Source organism: Micropterus salmoides, unplaced genomic scaffold, assembly GCF_014851395.1.
Source record: "Micropterus salmoides isolate LMB-PRFRI ecotype aquatic unplaced genomic scaffold, ASM1485139v1 Ms_hic_scaffold_7, whole genome shotgun sequence".
In the NCBI taxonomy this organism is placed as follows: domain Eukaryota; kingdom Metazoa; phylum Chordata; class Actinopteri; order Centrarchiformes; family Centrarchidae; genus Micropterus; species Micropterus salmoides.
The window spans coordinates 35,888,910-35,906,015 of NW_024044459.1; the positions used below are offsets into that span (position 1 = coordinate 35,888,910).

The 17,106-nt window shown below is 41.0% G+C and overlaps 1 protein-coding gene and 1 pseudogene across 1 annotated transcript; one reads left to right on the forward strand and one right to left on the reverse strand.

Annotated features, from left to right (window-relative positions):
- The window catches only part of LOC119891570, a 30,740-nt pseudogene extending 15,303 nt beyond the window's left edge, over nt 1-15,437 (reverse strand).
- Nucleotides 7,526-10,917, forward strand: LOC119892345 (C-type lectin domain family 4 member M-like). The gene is made up of 5 exons (XM_038704539.1): nt 7,526-8,300; nt 9,745-9,804; nt 10,013-10,137; nt 10,333-10,433; nt 10,520-10,917. The coding sequence occupies exons 1-5, from the start codon at nt 7,526-7,528 to the stop codon at nt 10,659-10,661; spliced, it is 1,203 nt and encodes a 400-aa protein (XP_038560467.1). The 3' UTR covers nt 10,662-10,917.
- Nucleotides 15,438-17,106: the final 1,669 nt, after the last annotated feature.

Consider the following 17,106-nt stretch of genomic DNA (forward strand, 5'->3'; position numbering starts at 1 on the left):
CCAAGGCCAACCCTCACCTGGAAAGACTTATTGCCGAGTACTTGGACACAGCTTTGGATGTACAGGGATTGGATAGCCCTGAGAAGGGCCCCGCTCACTCCATACTCCCACAACATCTCCCACAGTTTCTCCCGGTGGACCTGGTCATACGCCTTCTCCAGATCTACAAAACACATGTAGATTGGATGGGCATACTCCCAAGCCCGCTCCAGGATCCTTGTGAGAGTAAAGAGCTGGTCAGTTGTTCCACGACCGGGATGAAAACCGCATTGTTCCTCTTCGATCTGAGGTTTGACTATTGGCCAAACCCTCTGTTCCAGCACCCTGGAGTAGACTTTACCGGGGAGGCTGAGAAGTGTGATAGCCCTGTAATTGGCACAAATTCTCTGGTCCCCCTTTTTGAACAGGGGAACCACCACCCCAGTCTGCCACTCCTTGGGCACTGTACCCGACTTCCACACAATGTTTAAGAGACGTGTCATCCAAGACAGCCCCTCCACACCCAAAGCTTTTAGCATTTCTAGGCGGATCTCATCAATCCCTGGGGCTTTGCCACTGTGGAGTTGTTTGACTACCTCAGTGACTTCCTCCAGGGAAATTGACGATAAACCTCTATCCGCCTCCAGCTCTGCCTCTACTAGAGAGGTCGTGTCAGTCGGATTTAGGAGTTCCTCAAAGTGTTCCTTCCACCGCCCAATTACCTCAGCAGTTGAGGTCAACAGGGTCCCATCCTTACTGTACACAGCTTGGACGGTCCCCACTTCCCCCTCCTAAGATGACAGTTCTCCAGAAACACTTTGGTGCCAACCGAAAGTCCTTCTCCATGTCTTCTCCGAACTTACATTTACATTTATATTTACATTTACGCTTTTATCCAAAGCGACTTACATTTGAGGAACAACATACAAGCATCAACAGAGCATCAACTACAGGTCTACAACTGACAATACATACTAGTAAGAGCAGCAATAAATACTAGTAAGAGCTCACAGTACATATAATATCAATGGGGTAGATAACTAGGGAAGGAAGTAAGAGTTAAAAAAAAGTGCAATCAAAACAAAAAGTGCAATCAATACAAGATCATCGTAGGGGATAGAAGAAGAAGAGCACAGGAAGTGCAGAGGTTAGAATGCACTTCCTGTGCTCTTCTTCTTCTATCCCCTACTTCTCCCACAACCGCTGCTTTGCATCTGCCACAGCAGAGGCTGCAGCCCTTCGGGCCCATCAGTAACTTGCAACCGTCTCCGGAAGTCCTCCGAGACAACAAATCCCGGAAAGCCTCCTTCTTCAGTCGAACGGATTCCCTGACCACTGGTGTCCACCACGGTGTTAGAGGGTTAGCTCCCCATGAGGCATCTAAGACCTTGAGACCACAGCTTCCCGCTGCATCTTCAGCAATAGAGGTTTGAGTTGAAGATCTCACGGACAGGGGCCTCCTCCAGACGTTCCCCATTTGGGCTTACCGGGTCTGTCCAGAGTCTTCCCCCACCCCCTGACCCAACTCACCACCAGATGGTGATCAGTTGACAGCTCTGCCCCTCTCTTCACACGTGTGAAGTGCGAGTGTCCAAAACATGTGGCCTCAAATCAGATGAGACGATTAAAAAAATCGATCTTCGGCCTAGGGTGCTCTGGTACCACGTACACTTAAATCTCAACATTCAAATCTCAAAATTAAAATTGAATACTTGGGTCCAGCCCTAGTAGATGCTTGTTTTGTTTGACAAATTTGTAAAATGATGATTCTGCTTACAAGATTGGGAGGCTGTTACACAATACTGAATATTGTCTAGTGAGCACCTAGCAAGCAAAGCAGGACAACATTATCTCTGTGGCAGTTTTAGAATCTGCTCTGCATGATACAATCAGCAAACAAATAACTACATGAAAGCTTGTACTGTACATCATACTGTACTTCCTCTTCTGCTTTGTTTCCCTGACAGTGACCTGTTACTAGTTCCCCAAAACAAGATTATACATGTTATGTCTTTGCAAAAGTGCTGTTCACAAACTCAAAGGGTGGTGAAACTGACTTTCTCACCTCCTAGTCGATCATTGACACAAAGTGGTTGGGTGTGATTGTTGGTTTTGGAAAGTCACAGTTCTGGTTGGACGCAGACCCTACCCCACCCACCCAACAAGCAGTTCTGATGAATCATTTTGGTCCCTGAAGTTTAATGTCTTTGAAAGGAGGTATCCAAATCTGTTGATTTTCTGTTTAATCCGTATAATTTTCTCTTCAGCTTTGTGTTTACTTACTGTAATAAATCTAATCAGACTGATAAGTAGAGATGCTCACAAGTCTTTGAACTAGAGTCCAAGTCAAGTCCCAAGTCACTCGTGGTTATGAATGTTGTCGACAGGGACCGTAAGCACTGTGATTGGTCGGCTTGAATTGGTAAGGTTAGGAACCACAAACCAAGCCAGAAATCTTGGCATAGTCATGGACTCGACATGAATTGAAGCAATTACAAACTCACTGTGGGTTTTTTTTGTTCCTTGGCTGGGTTTTCCTCTGTGATAGACCAGAGACACAGAAATCATTAAGTCTGTATCTTTAGATTTTTCAATAATTTATTTACATAAGAAAAATTACAATTAATACAGATTACATAAAGTTATAATTAAGAAAAATAATAAAAATAATAGAAAATTAATTGCAACTGAGATCACTTTACCAATATCCCAAAGATTAGTCAAAACCCTCTAATTCACTTAGATCAGCCTTCTAAAAATCTTTGGACATTAACTTTACATTATCCTGATATTAAATGATTCAATGGTTTAATCCTAATTCTACTGACCAAATTTGCCGGCGATGTTTTCCCTCTGCCTTCTGGAAAAAGTCTAACAACCACTCCTTGTTAACTCTAATATAAACCCCCAAAATTACAGCCACATCCACAATATGGCGGATTTCTAACTGCGTCATCTCCTAAATACTTTTCTATGTTATTAAAGTTCACAAAAACAAGTCATTAATCTGATATCCCCCTTGAGTGGGTTTCCAAGAAGAAATTTCTCAATTCCCAGACCCACAAACATTCTAAACTTTTGGTTAGCAACATGGTTTTCACAAGAATTCAAAGGTAAAACATAGAATTTAGGCAAAACAATGTCATTTGTTGGTTCTCTTTACATGGATATTCTTTAAGTACACATACATTCAATATAACAACCTACAACAACATATCGAGGTCCCATACCCAGAATGGTATCTTTACTCTCAAGAAGGCTCCACTGAGGCCTTCTCTATGTACATAAGTCTCACAGGCCAACTTCTGCCTTCTTGTTACACTTTGCATATATTTCATTAGATATTATACATTGAATTAGATTATATATGCTTCCCCCACCCTGCGATGGACTGGCGACCTGTCCAGGGTATACCCTGCCTTGCGCCCGACGTCAGCTGGGATTGGCTCCAGCCCCCCCGCGACCCTGTTATGAAACAACAAAAAAAACAGGTGTCCTGTGTCAACCAGGTAATAATATATATTATTTTTCAATCATTGCAGACTGTAAAATGATACCTTTTGCAGCCAAGTGTAAATAGGATGCCACAGAATTGTTTGTCATTTCCAAAAGACAAACATTATGATTTACTGCTGACGTGAAACCCAAGCTGTACTTCTGCTATACTTTACTATTTGCATACATTTCTGATTACTGTTCAAGTTACCAGCACTCAGATGCAGATGATGTTGAGTTTCTCCTGGCAGTCCCAGATCTCCCACAGTCCCTCTGTAGTTAAAGCTTGACAGTGTTTCCATGTTGGACACTGGTGGTCCTGTCTCCTCTTTGTACAGCATGATCTTTTCCCATTACTCTTACCCTACTAATTATCCTATAATTTCTGCACTGATTCAGAACGCTGCCCCAGTAAACAACATCATCATCATCAAATGCTGCTTTTTTCAAATACAATATTTCATCATTTATCCGACTCACCTGTACAATAGCTGCTTTTGCCAGTCAGGTGATTATGGCCATGATGAAATTCCTTCAGCAGCACTCTCTATAGTCCTTAATGGGCACACAATACAAGAACACCAACTTTTTATTAGGTTACAAAATAATGGCAAGTAAATACTTCTCACAAGCACAGGACATGGGCAGAGTTTAATGTTGTGAGAAATAACGTTAGATTCTAAGACTTAAATTACCCCTTTATTAATCACATCTAGTTTAAAAATAATACAGTTCTGCAATAACATTCCTGCCTTAAATCCTTCCTTTATAAAAATGATAATGTGCAGTATTTTGCTAAAATAACTAATAATAAGTATGATCATTTTGGAAGCTCCAGTTTGTTGTGCTGCTGTTAAGGTGTAGAACATGGACAGGTGTTTCTGTTATTATGTCCATCCCATTAATATCTGTGAGACCGTGCTGACGCGTCTTGCATAATGCAATATAGTTCACCTCTCCACATGTCATGACAACACATGATAAAGTAGATTCATCAACAATGGAAAATCTCTACAGTAAAAAAAATAACTCCTTTACAAATAACGTTACAGCCGCTTGAGGCAACTAACGTTAGTCTCTGCAATAGAAGGGCTGAATGGTAGGACTTTCTGAGTAACGTTACCCAACATCTTACTACAAACACTTTGCGTTTAGCAATAGCTTATCATACTAGACTGCAGAGTTTGACTGTCTCCACGTTATACAGATAGGGCTTACACAACTACAGCACTTGGTGCAAAGTTACCGTTACCTCAGTGTCAGCCAGCTTAACTTCAGTTAACGTTAGCCTTTCTGTTAATGTTACTGCGCCTGACAACAGAAAGCCAACATTTGATAAACTTTTTTACTTACCAGACCAATGTGCAGGTAACAAGGAGCAGCCCCCGACTTTAAATAAGGAGTGGCTGGTAGTTGAAAAAAACTCTTGCAGTGATTGGCGTTATCGGTTTGTTGTTTGATGCCCTCGGTGTCCCCAGGAGGAGGTGTTTTAACCTCCTCTGAGATTCTATGTCTTAACTTTAATGGAGGTCTTAAAGTCTCTTTGCGCATGTTTTAATCAAGGCAAGGCAAGTTTATTTGTATAGCACATTTCAACAACAAGGTAATTCAAAATGCTTTGCAGCAAAGGGAAATTGAAAAAAACATACTGAAATATAATTTTTGAAAGGGTGAAATATAAAATAAAACAGGATAAAATACATTTTTAAAGAGTTAAATAGGAAATAAAAACAGGGTAAAACAGGACAGTAAAAGTAACAGTGCAGTGTACGACATTAATCCACAGCCTTACATTTGATTTAATTAAAGAACTGGAGTGATGTGATCCACTTTTTGGTCTTAGTGAGGACTCGAGCAGCAGCGTTCTGAATCAGCTGCAGCTGCCTGATGGATTTCTTAGGGAGCCTGTAAAGACACCGTTACAGTAGTCGAGTCGACTGAAGATAAATGCATGGATAAGTTTTTCCAAGTCTTGCTGAGACATAAGTCCTTTAATCCTTGATATATTCTTCAGGTGATGTAATTGTCTTAATGTGGCTCCTGAAATTCATGTCTGAGTCCATGACTAGAAGATTTCTGGCTTGGTTTGTGGTTCTTAACATTACAGATTGTAGCTGAGCACTGACTTCCAATCGTTCTTCCCTGGATCCAAAAGCAATAACTTCAGTTTTATCTTTGTTTAATTTAAAAAAATTCTGGCACATCCAACCGTTGACCTTTTCAATACAGTTACTCAGCGCTTGTATGGGATCGTAGTCCCCTGGTGATATGGTTATGTAAATTTGTGTGTCATCTGCATAATTATGGTAACATATTTGGTTGTTTTTCATAATCTGAGCCAGTGGAAGCATGTAGATGTTAAATAGAAGAGGCCCCAGAATGGAGCCATGGGGAACTCTACAGGTCATTTTTGTTTTTGTTTTTTTATAATTACCTATAGACACAGTAGTCCAAATCAAATACCTTTCCACAATCAACTTTTAAATGCCATGACCAGTTATACAGTTCTAAGTTTTAAGCATTTGATAAAAGGAAAAGTTACTGTTAATCGTCCATAACAAAAAAAAGAATGGTTACCAGTTAAAAACTTTTCCTAGGGATCCCAGCAGATGAAAGAGCATCTTAACTAAATACTTCCAGGAGAATGCTGATTGTTAAGCATTCTTAGAAAATATATAAGGAGTCATAAGAACATGGCATTAGATAAAAACAATAAAACAGACTAATATATATTAAGCACAAGGAGAGGTAGTTAAGAACAATGGCATGTAATACTTCTTTTGTCTTCTGGGGAGACACTGGTTTCATGAAAGGAGAATGAAGATAACTTTGATTGAAGAAGATATACTTCATTAAGATATACTTTATTAATCCTGCAAGGGAAAATTCAATGTTTGTTATTATTAAACACACAGGTCCGAAGCACACTCACAAACATAACCCATAGAAACACTCAGAGAGATGTCAGAGCGAGGGGGCTGCCACTCTGTGCAGCGCCCAGAGCAGTTAGGTTCAGGCCACATTCAGCAGTGCCCAGGAGTTGAACTAGCACCTCTCCAGCTACCAGTCCACACTCCGCAACTCTGGTCCAAGCTGGATTCAAACCGGCAACCCTCCGGTTCCCAGCCTAATCCTTACGGACTGAGATACTGCTGCCTGCAGTGCGGCACCCCTGATTGCTCACTTTAGATTCAATCCTTGGCTCAAGAGCTGGGAAATTGGTTAACACATGATAATTTCTGTACCATATCATTTCTATGAAGGTCAGAGGTAATTTTAAAAGGGGAACATTATTACCATGGTTACCTTGGTTATCTGCCCTTTTGGTCTTCCTGTGGAGTGTATTTAGTGGCACCTTTATGGTCAGAGTGGTCAGATGCATCTCAGAATAAACAGTTTTAAGTCTGTGCAGGGGTCCTTTCCTGTGCAGGTCACAAAGGCCAAATCCTGGGATGAGGCCCCCTTGGGTGAAATAACTCATCTCACCTTCTCTCAGGGGAGACAAAGAGAGAGATGCTGGATTCTTCTAAAATAATTAAACAAATGCTGGTTGGTACACTACACTTGCTATGGTTGTTATCTATTGAGTATGAAGCAAAGACACAAAGCTTGATTTAATCTTATTTATTTAAAATGAAAACATAATGGAAGACGTCTCCTAATTTCAGGTGGTGGAGATAAAAGAGTAAAAAAGAGTTCCTGCAGAGCTGCTGCAGTGTTTCTAGGTCTGCTGTGTCTTCTCCTCCTGGCTGGACTCATAATTCTGTGTGAGTACATTTACATTTATTTACTTATATTCATTTAGCTGACGCTTTTATCCAAAGCTACTTACAATTGCTACAAACTGTATGTCAGACATCGCACACCTTTGGAGCAACTAGGGGTTAAGTGTCTTGCTTAGGGACACATTGGTGTCTGACAGTGGATTCAAATCTTGGTCTCTCACACCAAAGGCATGTTTCTTATCCACTGCACCACCCTTACTGTGTTGGCATGCTGATGAAGCACTAAGAAGGTGATGTTGGTTAACTCATTTGTTCATTTATTGTTCATGTGCCAAACAGATATCAAGTGGGAAATGGAGATGGTCCTGTTACAGACCAGTTACAACAACCTGACTAAAGAAAGAGACCAGTTACAGACCAGTTACAACAACCTGACTATAGAAAGAGACCAGTTACAGACCAGTAACATCAACCTGACTATAGAAAGAGACCAGTTACAGACCAGTTACAACAACCTGGCTATAGAAAGAGACCAGTTACAGACCAGTTACAACAACCTGACTATAGAAAGAGACCAGTTACAGACCAGTAACATCAACCTGACTAAAGAAAGAGACCAGTTACAGACCAGTTACAACAACCTGACTATAGAAAGAGACCAGTTACAGACCAGTAACATCAACCTGACTATAGAAAGAGACCAGTTACAGACCAGTAACATCAACCTGACTATAGAAAGAGACCAGTTACAGACCAGTAACATCAACCTGACTAAAGAAAGAGACCAGTTACAGACCAGTTACAACAACCTGGCTATAGAAAGAGACCAGTTACAGACCAGTAACATCAACCTGACTATAGAAAGAGACCAGTTACAGACCAGTAACATCAACCTGACTATAGAAAGAGACCAGTTACAGACCAGTTACAACAACCTGACTATAGAAAGAGACCAGTTACAGACCAGTTACAACAACCTGACTATAGAAAGAGACCAGTTACAGACCAGTAACATCAACCTGACTAAAGAAAGAGACCAGCTCCAACAAACAGTTGGAGACATCACCAAAGAGAGAAATGATCTTCAGAGACAACTTAAAGGTAAATATATCTTTCTTAATTCTGGCTGACCTTAACCTAATCACTCAAAGTTATATTTAAATCCAGCATTTTACTATATATTTTTTTATATTTAGAGAGTGTGTTAAAAAGACATTCTCAGTCAATATAAGCAGGTGAATATTTGAAGTAATTAGCTAATAATTTATTTTTACTGCTGTTCTTATAACCTGCCAGTGATGCACACTGTCGAACAACTGTGTGTAATGACTGAATTAACCAAGGAACAATCTTGTTACATACGACCTTGTTACATACGACCTTGCCATTTTATGTAACTGAGCTTCTTCCATTCATTGTAATCAGATGTACCAATATGGTCGCAACAAAGTGCGAACTTTAATAATAAATCAAATAACCAAAGATAAACTTTGTATGCAATGAATGTCAGTAACTGCAATTCATTTGAGATAAATGTAGGCCAACATTTGGTTATGTTAGCTAGCGAAGTGGGTGAGTATTGGTCTATTTCACCTGTGGTTGGACATTTTTTACACTGTTCAGGCGCCATGTGCCACTGTTATGGGAGATTTACAGGAAAATATTTAAACAGCGGGAGAATCCCAGGAAAAACAGGAGGGTTGACAGGCATGGAAATGTTACAAATGTTAAGTATGACAGATCCTTATTTTTAGGGATGAAGGGATTGATTTGATGATCTACTGTTTGTGGTTTTGAGTGGTGGCAAAGGTGCACTCACTGTATGAATGTAATTAGATACTTTAGTTTGTTCAGACAGAAACTAAACTGATTATGACTTTGTTTTGATATCTGCATTATTGCTCCAGCTTCAGTGACATCACATGATTTTAAGACCATAAGGTGGAACTGGCAGCCGTGAATACAACAAGTTATGATAAATATCTGCTCTGACTGCTAAATATGCATCTGTCAAAGTTTGTTTTCATCAGTGAGTAGATCACTTAATAAACATGGTAACATACAGGGCCATATCATAATCTGCACTTGCAGTTTCTTTAAAATAAGGGAGGATGAGATCCAAACACAAATCATAACAGGACCACTAGTGATCACTGTTACAAGAAAGCTAATGATACTGTATTAGATTAAGTGGAGGAACCCCCCCGCAGTGCGGGACTTTTACATATAAATGAAGTCCGTTTTATTCGAGTTCACACAATGCTGATTAAGCCAATCACCGCTAGCTAAAGCTGCTGTACACCAGAGTTTTTAAACCTGGTGTCTGTGGCGAGATTCCAGCACTGGTGAACCAGTGGTGATGTGTTTTATGCCAACCAGCAATGATTGGTTTGCCAGAGCTGAAGAGGGAAGCAACCGTAGCGACAGCAGCAACTCAGGATGGCAGAGCCATTACATCAGCAGCAGTCAACATAGTTGTGTAATTACAGACAAAAGTTCCACACTGCAGGTTTAAACTCAAGAGACAATGGGAATTATCTTTCAGATACTGAGGCCAGTTGCAAAACCCGTGCTGAGAAAGACAAGATGAACATGTTGAATAATGGTAAGTATCATGATGAAATTGTTAGTGATGAAAGTGAGCCAATATTCAGCCTGTGAGTCTTTATATGATGCTGCAAACATGCATATTTCTAAGATAGATACCACCTTGGCTCTTTGTTTTGTAGCTGAAGCCTTTTTTAAATTCTTGTTCGTTAAATGTGATAATATGATATTTTAAAGTACTTTGTGTTTTTCATTCACTCAACAAGGATGGCAGTTTTTCCGAGATGGATTCTATCACATTTCTTCACAGAGGAAAACCTGGCAAGAAAGTAGAAATGATTGTCTTCAAAAAGGTGCAGACCTGATGATTATCAACAACATCGAAGAACAGGTGTGTGTGTGTGTGTGTGTTTGTGCATGAATCTGTGTGTAAGAGAAACGTAGCACATCCACGACCACTCATGTAGAATAAAGAGCAGAACTATTGAATGAATGCAAAGGTCACTGAAGTGGAGGATACATCAATACATCAGTTTCATTTCTATTATGTTGTTTACAGTTTGTGTCTCTTTTTTTTTTAAACAAGACTTTTATAAGACAGTTTAACAAGTACATGTGGATTGGCCTGACCGACTCAGAGACGGAGGGGACATGGAAATGGGTGGATGGGACTCCAATGACTACAAGGTTCACGCATGTTTACAATCAAATTAAATCACTACCTGGTGCTTTTTGGGTTGTGTTCAATGATAAAAACTTTTTTTTAATTTCAGCTACTGGGATTCTGGGGAGCCTAACGGTGGAAGCAGTGAAAACTGTGTGGAAATAAAGTACTATGATAAAGAGAACAACTGGAATGATGAAGCATGTTCCAGTTCACACTTCTGGGTCTGTGAAAAGAAATTCCTTTCATAACCCTCCATCCAAAACCATCAGACAGTGCTGAAAACTCAATACGTTCACTGGTTTTTATAGAGCGCCAAATCATAACAGAAGTTATCTAAGGTCATTTTTTAGATTTGTCAGTTTAGTGTGGATATAATGTGAAACTTGGTTATAACTGTGCTGCTGGGAAAGTGGCCTGTTAACATACAACTACTGCTTTGTTTGCAAAAATCACGAAAAGTAATATATTAAACATGCTGTCTGCTTTTCTTATTAGTTGACGTGATACTCTGACTGAATTTAATCTATATCTAATCTATGAATGTTTACTTTAAAGGCAGATTTAAAATAATGCAATGCATCTAATCATACAGAAATAATCCCCCTTAACCGCGGCCTCTTACTCAGAGGTTACTCACCAGCAACAAGAGAGTTTTTACCAGTTTTATCCCATTGACTTGTCTGAGCTTTTAAAAACAGTATCACAAATGAGAGTGTCCTCCAGCCCACTTGATGTTATACCTACAAAGTTTTTACTGAAAGTAATAGATTCTGTTGGGCCCCATTTGATCTCTGTTTTCAACAGCTCCCTATCTACTGGTTGTGTCCCTGATTATTTTAAAACGGCTTGCGTGAACCCACTTTTAAAGAAACCTGGTTTAGGTCTCTCCCTCACACAAAATTTTAGACCAATTTCAAAACTGCCTTTTATTGCAAAGATTCTAGAAAGAATTGTGTCCAAACAGCTGCTCACTGTACTGGAAAATAACAAATTATTTGAAAAGTTTCAGTCTGGTTTCAGGAAGTACCGCAGCACTGAGACTGCCCTGCTTAAAGTCACCAATGACCTTTTAATGTCTGCTGATGAAGGCATGTGCTCAGTCCTGGTACTCCTGGACCTTAGCGCTGCTTTTGACACCATTGATCACAACATCATGTTAGACAGACTGAGGCACTGGGTGGGGATCTCTGGTATTGCCCTAGAATGGTTTTCATCCTACCTGTCAAATAGGAAGTTTTGCGTGTCTGTAAACAACTATGTCTCCTCATTCTGTCCAGTTAAATATGGTGTGCCTCAGGGGTCGGTCTTAGGACCCATTTTGTTTTCATTGTATCTGCTTCCCCATGGGCATATTATCCATAAACATGGCATTTCTTTTCATATTTATGCTGATGACACACAAATATACTTGCCCGTCAGATCCACAGACCCTGGAATGCTGAGTTCACTTAACAACTGCCTTTGTGAAGTTAAAAATGGATGTCAAATAATTTCCTCCAGCTGAACTCAGACAAAACAGAAATCCTGGTCATCGGGTCTCAGCAGATGGCAAATCAAATACTGCCATCTGCTGGTTCCCTAGTAAATCACATTAAGCCTGTGGCAAAGAACCTTGGTGTTTGGTTTGATAGTAATTTAAATTTCGAGCAGCACACCACAAAGCTTGTTCAATCATGTTTTGTCAACTTAGAAATATAGCTAAAATTCAATCTATGTTAACTTTTAAGGACACCGAGACCATTTTACACGCCTTCATCTCATCACGCCTGGATTATTGCAACAGCCTTTTCACCTGTTTAACCCAAAAATCTATTGATCGACTCCAGACTGTCCAGAACTCAGCTGCCAGGCTTTTAACCAGAACAAAGAAATATGACCACATTACTCCTATTTTAGCTTCATTACACTGGCTCCCAGTATGTTTTAGAATTGACTTTAAAATTCTATTGATCACTTTTAAAGCTCTTCATGGCCTCTCGCCTTGTTATATTTCTGACCTTTTAGTCCCATACGCACCAGCACGTACCTTGAGATCCTCAGGCAGAGGTCTGTTGTCTGTTCCAGAGTCTCGACTGAAAACTAAAGGGGACAGAGCGTTTGCTGTCAGGGCCCCGAGGCTCTGGAACAGCCTGCCCGAGGAAATCAGGTCGGCTGAGTCAGTGAACTCTTTTAAGTCCCATCTTTAAACATACTTTTATATGAGAGCCTTTCCCGATCTTATTTGACTTTATTTTATCCCTTTTATTTTATTGTATTTTACTAATTTTATATTTATCTTAAATGTGTACTTTAGTCTTTTCAAAGTTTTTCATGCTTTTATCTTGTATTGTTTTTGTATTATTGTCTCTTGGGTATTATTGTCTTTACACTTGTAACTTGTTTTTGAAAAGTGCTCTATAAATAAAGATTATTATTATTATTATTATTATTATTATTATTATTATCATCACTTCTGACCCATTAAAGTGCGTGGCAGTGTCTGGATCCACAGAGAGCCTGCCCTCTGCCTGTATTTTCTATTCTGTGTGTTGGGAACGTTTCCGGGGATCAATCTTGTGGTCGGTGGGTGAGTAGCCCCCAGACAGTGAAACTGGGGATGGCTTCCACCCACTGGAGAGCCCTGAAGGAGAGGATGGGACTGAAGAGCTACGTGGAGTTGGCCTGTGTTGTATAGGTCACCTAGGTGCTGGCAGTTAGTACGTAAGCTTGTTAAGTATCTGCTTTTCCATTATGATTGGTAGTTTCAACCGATGCACGTCTGTCCATCTGCACGTCTTGACCAAATAGCCCTAAAGGTCTGTGGTGCTGAGTTTGAGCTTAGAATTATTTTCTGGTAACACAATACTGGTTCAGGAAAAAGTGTTCAGTAACGCTTTAACAATGTATAAACCTTCAACTGAAGTGGACAATGAGCAGGGCAGCGATGAGGATGAAGGGTCGATCAGCAGCGATGACTTGGAGCTGAGCAGTGGTGATTTAGAGGGTGAAGAGCTGCTCTGTGCTGACTCGGTAGGGCAGGACTGCACAGTGGCATGAGGGCGGCGAGATCCAAGTCTCCTACTGAGACTTCACAGCTGAGGGACCAGCTGACAGGTTAGTTGGTGAAGAGCTAACAGATTGGGCTGATTTCATTACACAGTTAACAAAAAACACAGGAGACTGAACTGGAGTCAGCCCGACTGGCAGTTAGCGGGCTGAGTGTGTTAAGCAGGCCGGTGGGGAAGCAGCCAGGGAGCTAGCTGCTGAAGCGCTAGCAGGCCCGGAGAAAAGGCAGGTCATTTGAAAAAAAAGGTCCAAAAGAAATAAAAAAAACCTGAAAACCACAAATGATAAAGTCTAAGACAGGAGTTTTCAAAGTCTAGGACTCTGGGCCTCTGTCTGTACTAATTTGTTTCTGACAAAGAAAAGCAGTTCCCTAAAACTATCTCAAACTGTATCTCTGAACTCTCTCGTCATTCAAAGACAAAGAAACTATCTCTTCAGTTTTCATCGACTAAAACTAATCCATTAGAAGGCAAGGCAAGTTTATTTGTATAGCACATTTCAACAAGGTAATTCAAAGTGCTTTACATAAAACATAAAAGCCACAGGGAAATATAAAAAAGTTTTAAAAGTTAAATAGAAAATAAAAACGGGCAGGTCTCCCACCTTTGCTTATTGTACTCCTTTGATTCCCCATCTCCCACTCTATCCCCCCCTTAGTTACTTAGGGACTCTAACTCTTCTTTAGATACAGTCGTCGCTGTAAATCCAGATTTAAAAGGGTAAAATAGAAAATCAAAAATAAAAACCGGGTAAAACAGGACAGTAAAAGTCACAGTGCAGTGTACGACCAAATCACATACATGTAAGCTATTCTGTGTGATCTCCTTTTGATAACTAATGTAATAACTAATAAAATATCTTTTACCTTCCATTCACTTATCCTGCCCTGAAACTAGGGCTGGACGTGGGCAAAAAATTGGTCCTGGCATTTTTGGTCAATCGGTCAGACACTCCTCACCAATACACCATCTTGCAGTTCTCTTAAATATACTGGAATATTCCCCTCTTCATCTTCTCCCAGACTCTGAAGGACAGGTTGCCCAGGTGTTTGGCCACATCTATCAGCGCTCCTGAGAGCAGCTGTGGATCTGACAGTGAGCGCTGGACTCTGGCTCTGGTCTGAGTGGCTTTATAACTGCTGAGGAATGGCACGCTGGGTTTCTGCAGCTCTTCTTCAACAGCAGAGATCCTGTCTGACAGAGAGGACATCTGCTCCTGAATCTTCTTCATCTCTCTGCTCACAGTCTTCCTCTTCTGCTCCTCTTCCTCCCTCAGAGCCGCCAGTCTGGACTCCTCTTCCTCTTTCAGGAACTGGTGGAGCTTGTTGAACTCTGCTCTGATCTGCCTCTCTGTGGACAAGTGTATGTTTCCTCCACTTGTTTGTATTTGTCCCTCTTGTCCTGCAGAGACTCTAAGTCAGATTTCAGCTGCTCCTTCAGGTCCCGGACTGCTTGTTCTACAGGAACCACCTTGTGACTCTGGTGGAGAGAAAACTCACAGACAGGACACACAGCTCTCTGCTCGTCCTCACAGAACCAATAAGGGACGTCTGGATGTTTTTCACACAAGGCCTCCACCTTCTTCTCTCCTTTTTCTGTCTCAGATGATCCAGTTTTCTGTCTCCCAGCAAAGGAGTCAGCCAGTTCCTTCAGTGGAAAGTTCACTTCTAGATCATCCTTTAATGATTTTCTTTTACAAATGGGACAGTTTTTGTTTCCAGCTTGTTCCCAGAATTTCTGCAGGCAGCTTGAACAGAAGCTGTGGTTGCAGCTCAGAGACACAGGATCTCTGAAAGTCTCTGAACACACGTGGCAGTTCAGGTAACTTTCAACAAGAGTTATTTTCTCAGCCATTTGATACTGAAGTTATTTTTCCACAGACTCACCGAGTGAACGTCTCTTCCCTTGATTGTTTCAAATACTCCAAACGTGTGTTTTCCAGCAGAGATCTCTCACCCTGTGATGGCGTCTCAGCTCTGTTCAACAATTTCCTAGGCTGCAGTCAAACAGTCAAAACAATTCTCCTTTCCTAACCACTTTTGGTTGACCTCAATGGAAAACGTCATGAGGTCAAGGAAAGATGTGAAGGAGTAGTTCAGACGGAGGCTCCGAAACCAATGAGGGTGGAGTGGGAGTGTGTTGTTAAACCCTCCAATGCCGAGTCTGTTGAAGGTGTGTAACACCCTTTGTTGCATGATGGGTGACCTTTCTTTCAAATGTGAGTTCTGCATGGATTACAATTACTCACATTACTGTAATTGAGTAGTTTTTATTATTTACTTGTAAAGTAGTATTTTAAATCTGTAATTTTACTGTTACTTGGGTATGTTTTGTTTAAAGTATTGTAATTCGCTAGATTTTCAATCGCATCTGTTAAAATACTGTAAAAGCTACAGCTTTATCATGCAGTGTAGGCTGTGAAAAAATGCTGTATTAAGTTTTCCTCCATTGCTAAAACACTATAAGCAGGCGTTTGAACTACAATTTTTCAAAAAGCACACCATTTCTCTAAACTCTACACACAAATGCCTTCATTCCTCACTGCCTTCACCATATGGTCATTGAGAAAGCAATGAAACAGCCAATACTGTTCACTCAACCAGCACAGGTTGAGCTCAGTTAGCACACAGCTACGCAGGTGGAAACAAGAAACAGTCAAAAACACAAAACACACCAATATAAAGATAAAAGGGCCAGAGTTAGTTCATTCAGTTTAGGAACAATGGATCCAGAGAAACCTGAAGGAAGAGGAGGAGGAGGAGGAGGAAGAGGAACAGTCAGGGGGGGTAAGCCAGAGATCAAACAGTGAAGCCGACCAAAACCTGTATGGACGGTTCCATGTGGGCTGTGATGCCATTGTTCACTGTCCAACACAGAGAGAGGGATGTCGAGATGGAATCATGTACCAGTGATTTGTTGAAAACGTGGATGAAGTACACAAAGAGAATCAGACACCTACTGAATGTCCAGCTGATGATGATGATGAGGAGGAGGAGGAGGACATTGAGCCAACCAAACCAAGCCAATCAACTGTCTGCCCCGGGACCGGTATCACTGTCTGAAAAAGGATTTCATCAGTTCCAAACACAATTAAAGCTGCAAGCAGCGTTGGGCGGGCCCTCGCACTTGTAAGCGCGTCCGCGTGTGAGCCGGCCGAGTTGCATATTCTGGAGCTCTGCCGGTGCGGCTGTGAATTTCCTACGCGGTTATGTCGCCGCATGAAGGTGCTATATGTCACTTCCTGTGTCCCCTATGTGGAGCTACATAGCACTTGCCGCTATGAATATAAATCGGTATTGACGTGTAGATGTCTGGGGGTCAGAGAGTTATCAAGCACGCAAAGTTTGGTTCAGATGTGAGCATGTACACTGAACAATAATGTACCCAAACAATAAAATAAATTCCTTTTATATTTCCCTGCCTTGTTGTTTATGTGTACATACAGAGGAAGAATGTGATAACAGCACACATTTCATCGTTACTGTGTGCTGTACCGCAGTTCTGTGTCCATGCATGCAGCAAACTGAAAGCACTGTCTGTCGGAGCGTCTACGTGAAAAGAGAAGGAAGACATGGCTGGTAGTGTCTTCAGAGTTGTTAAACACCTCAGCGCACTGAAGGAAGCCATCTGACTGTGTGAGGGGCAAGAT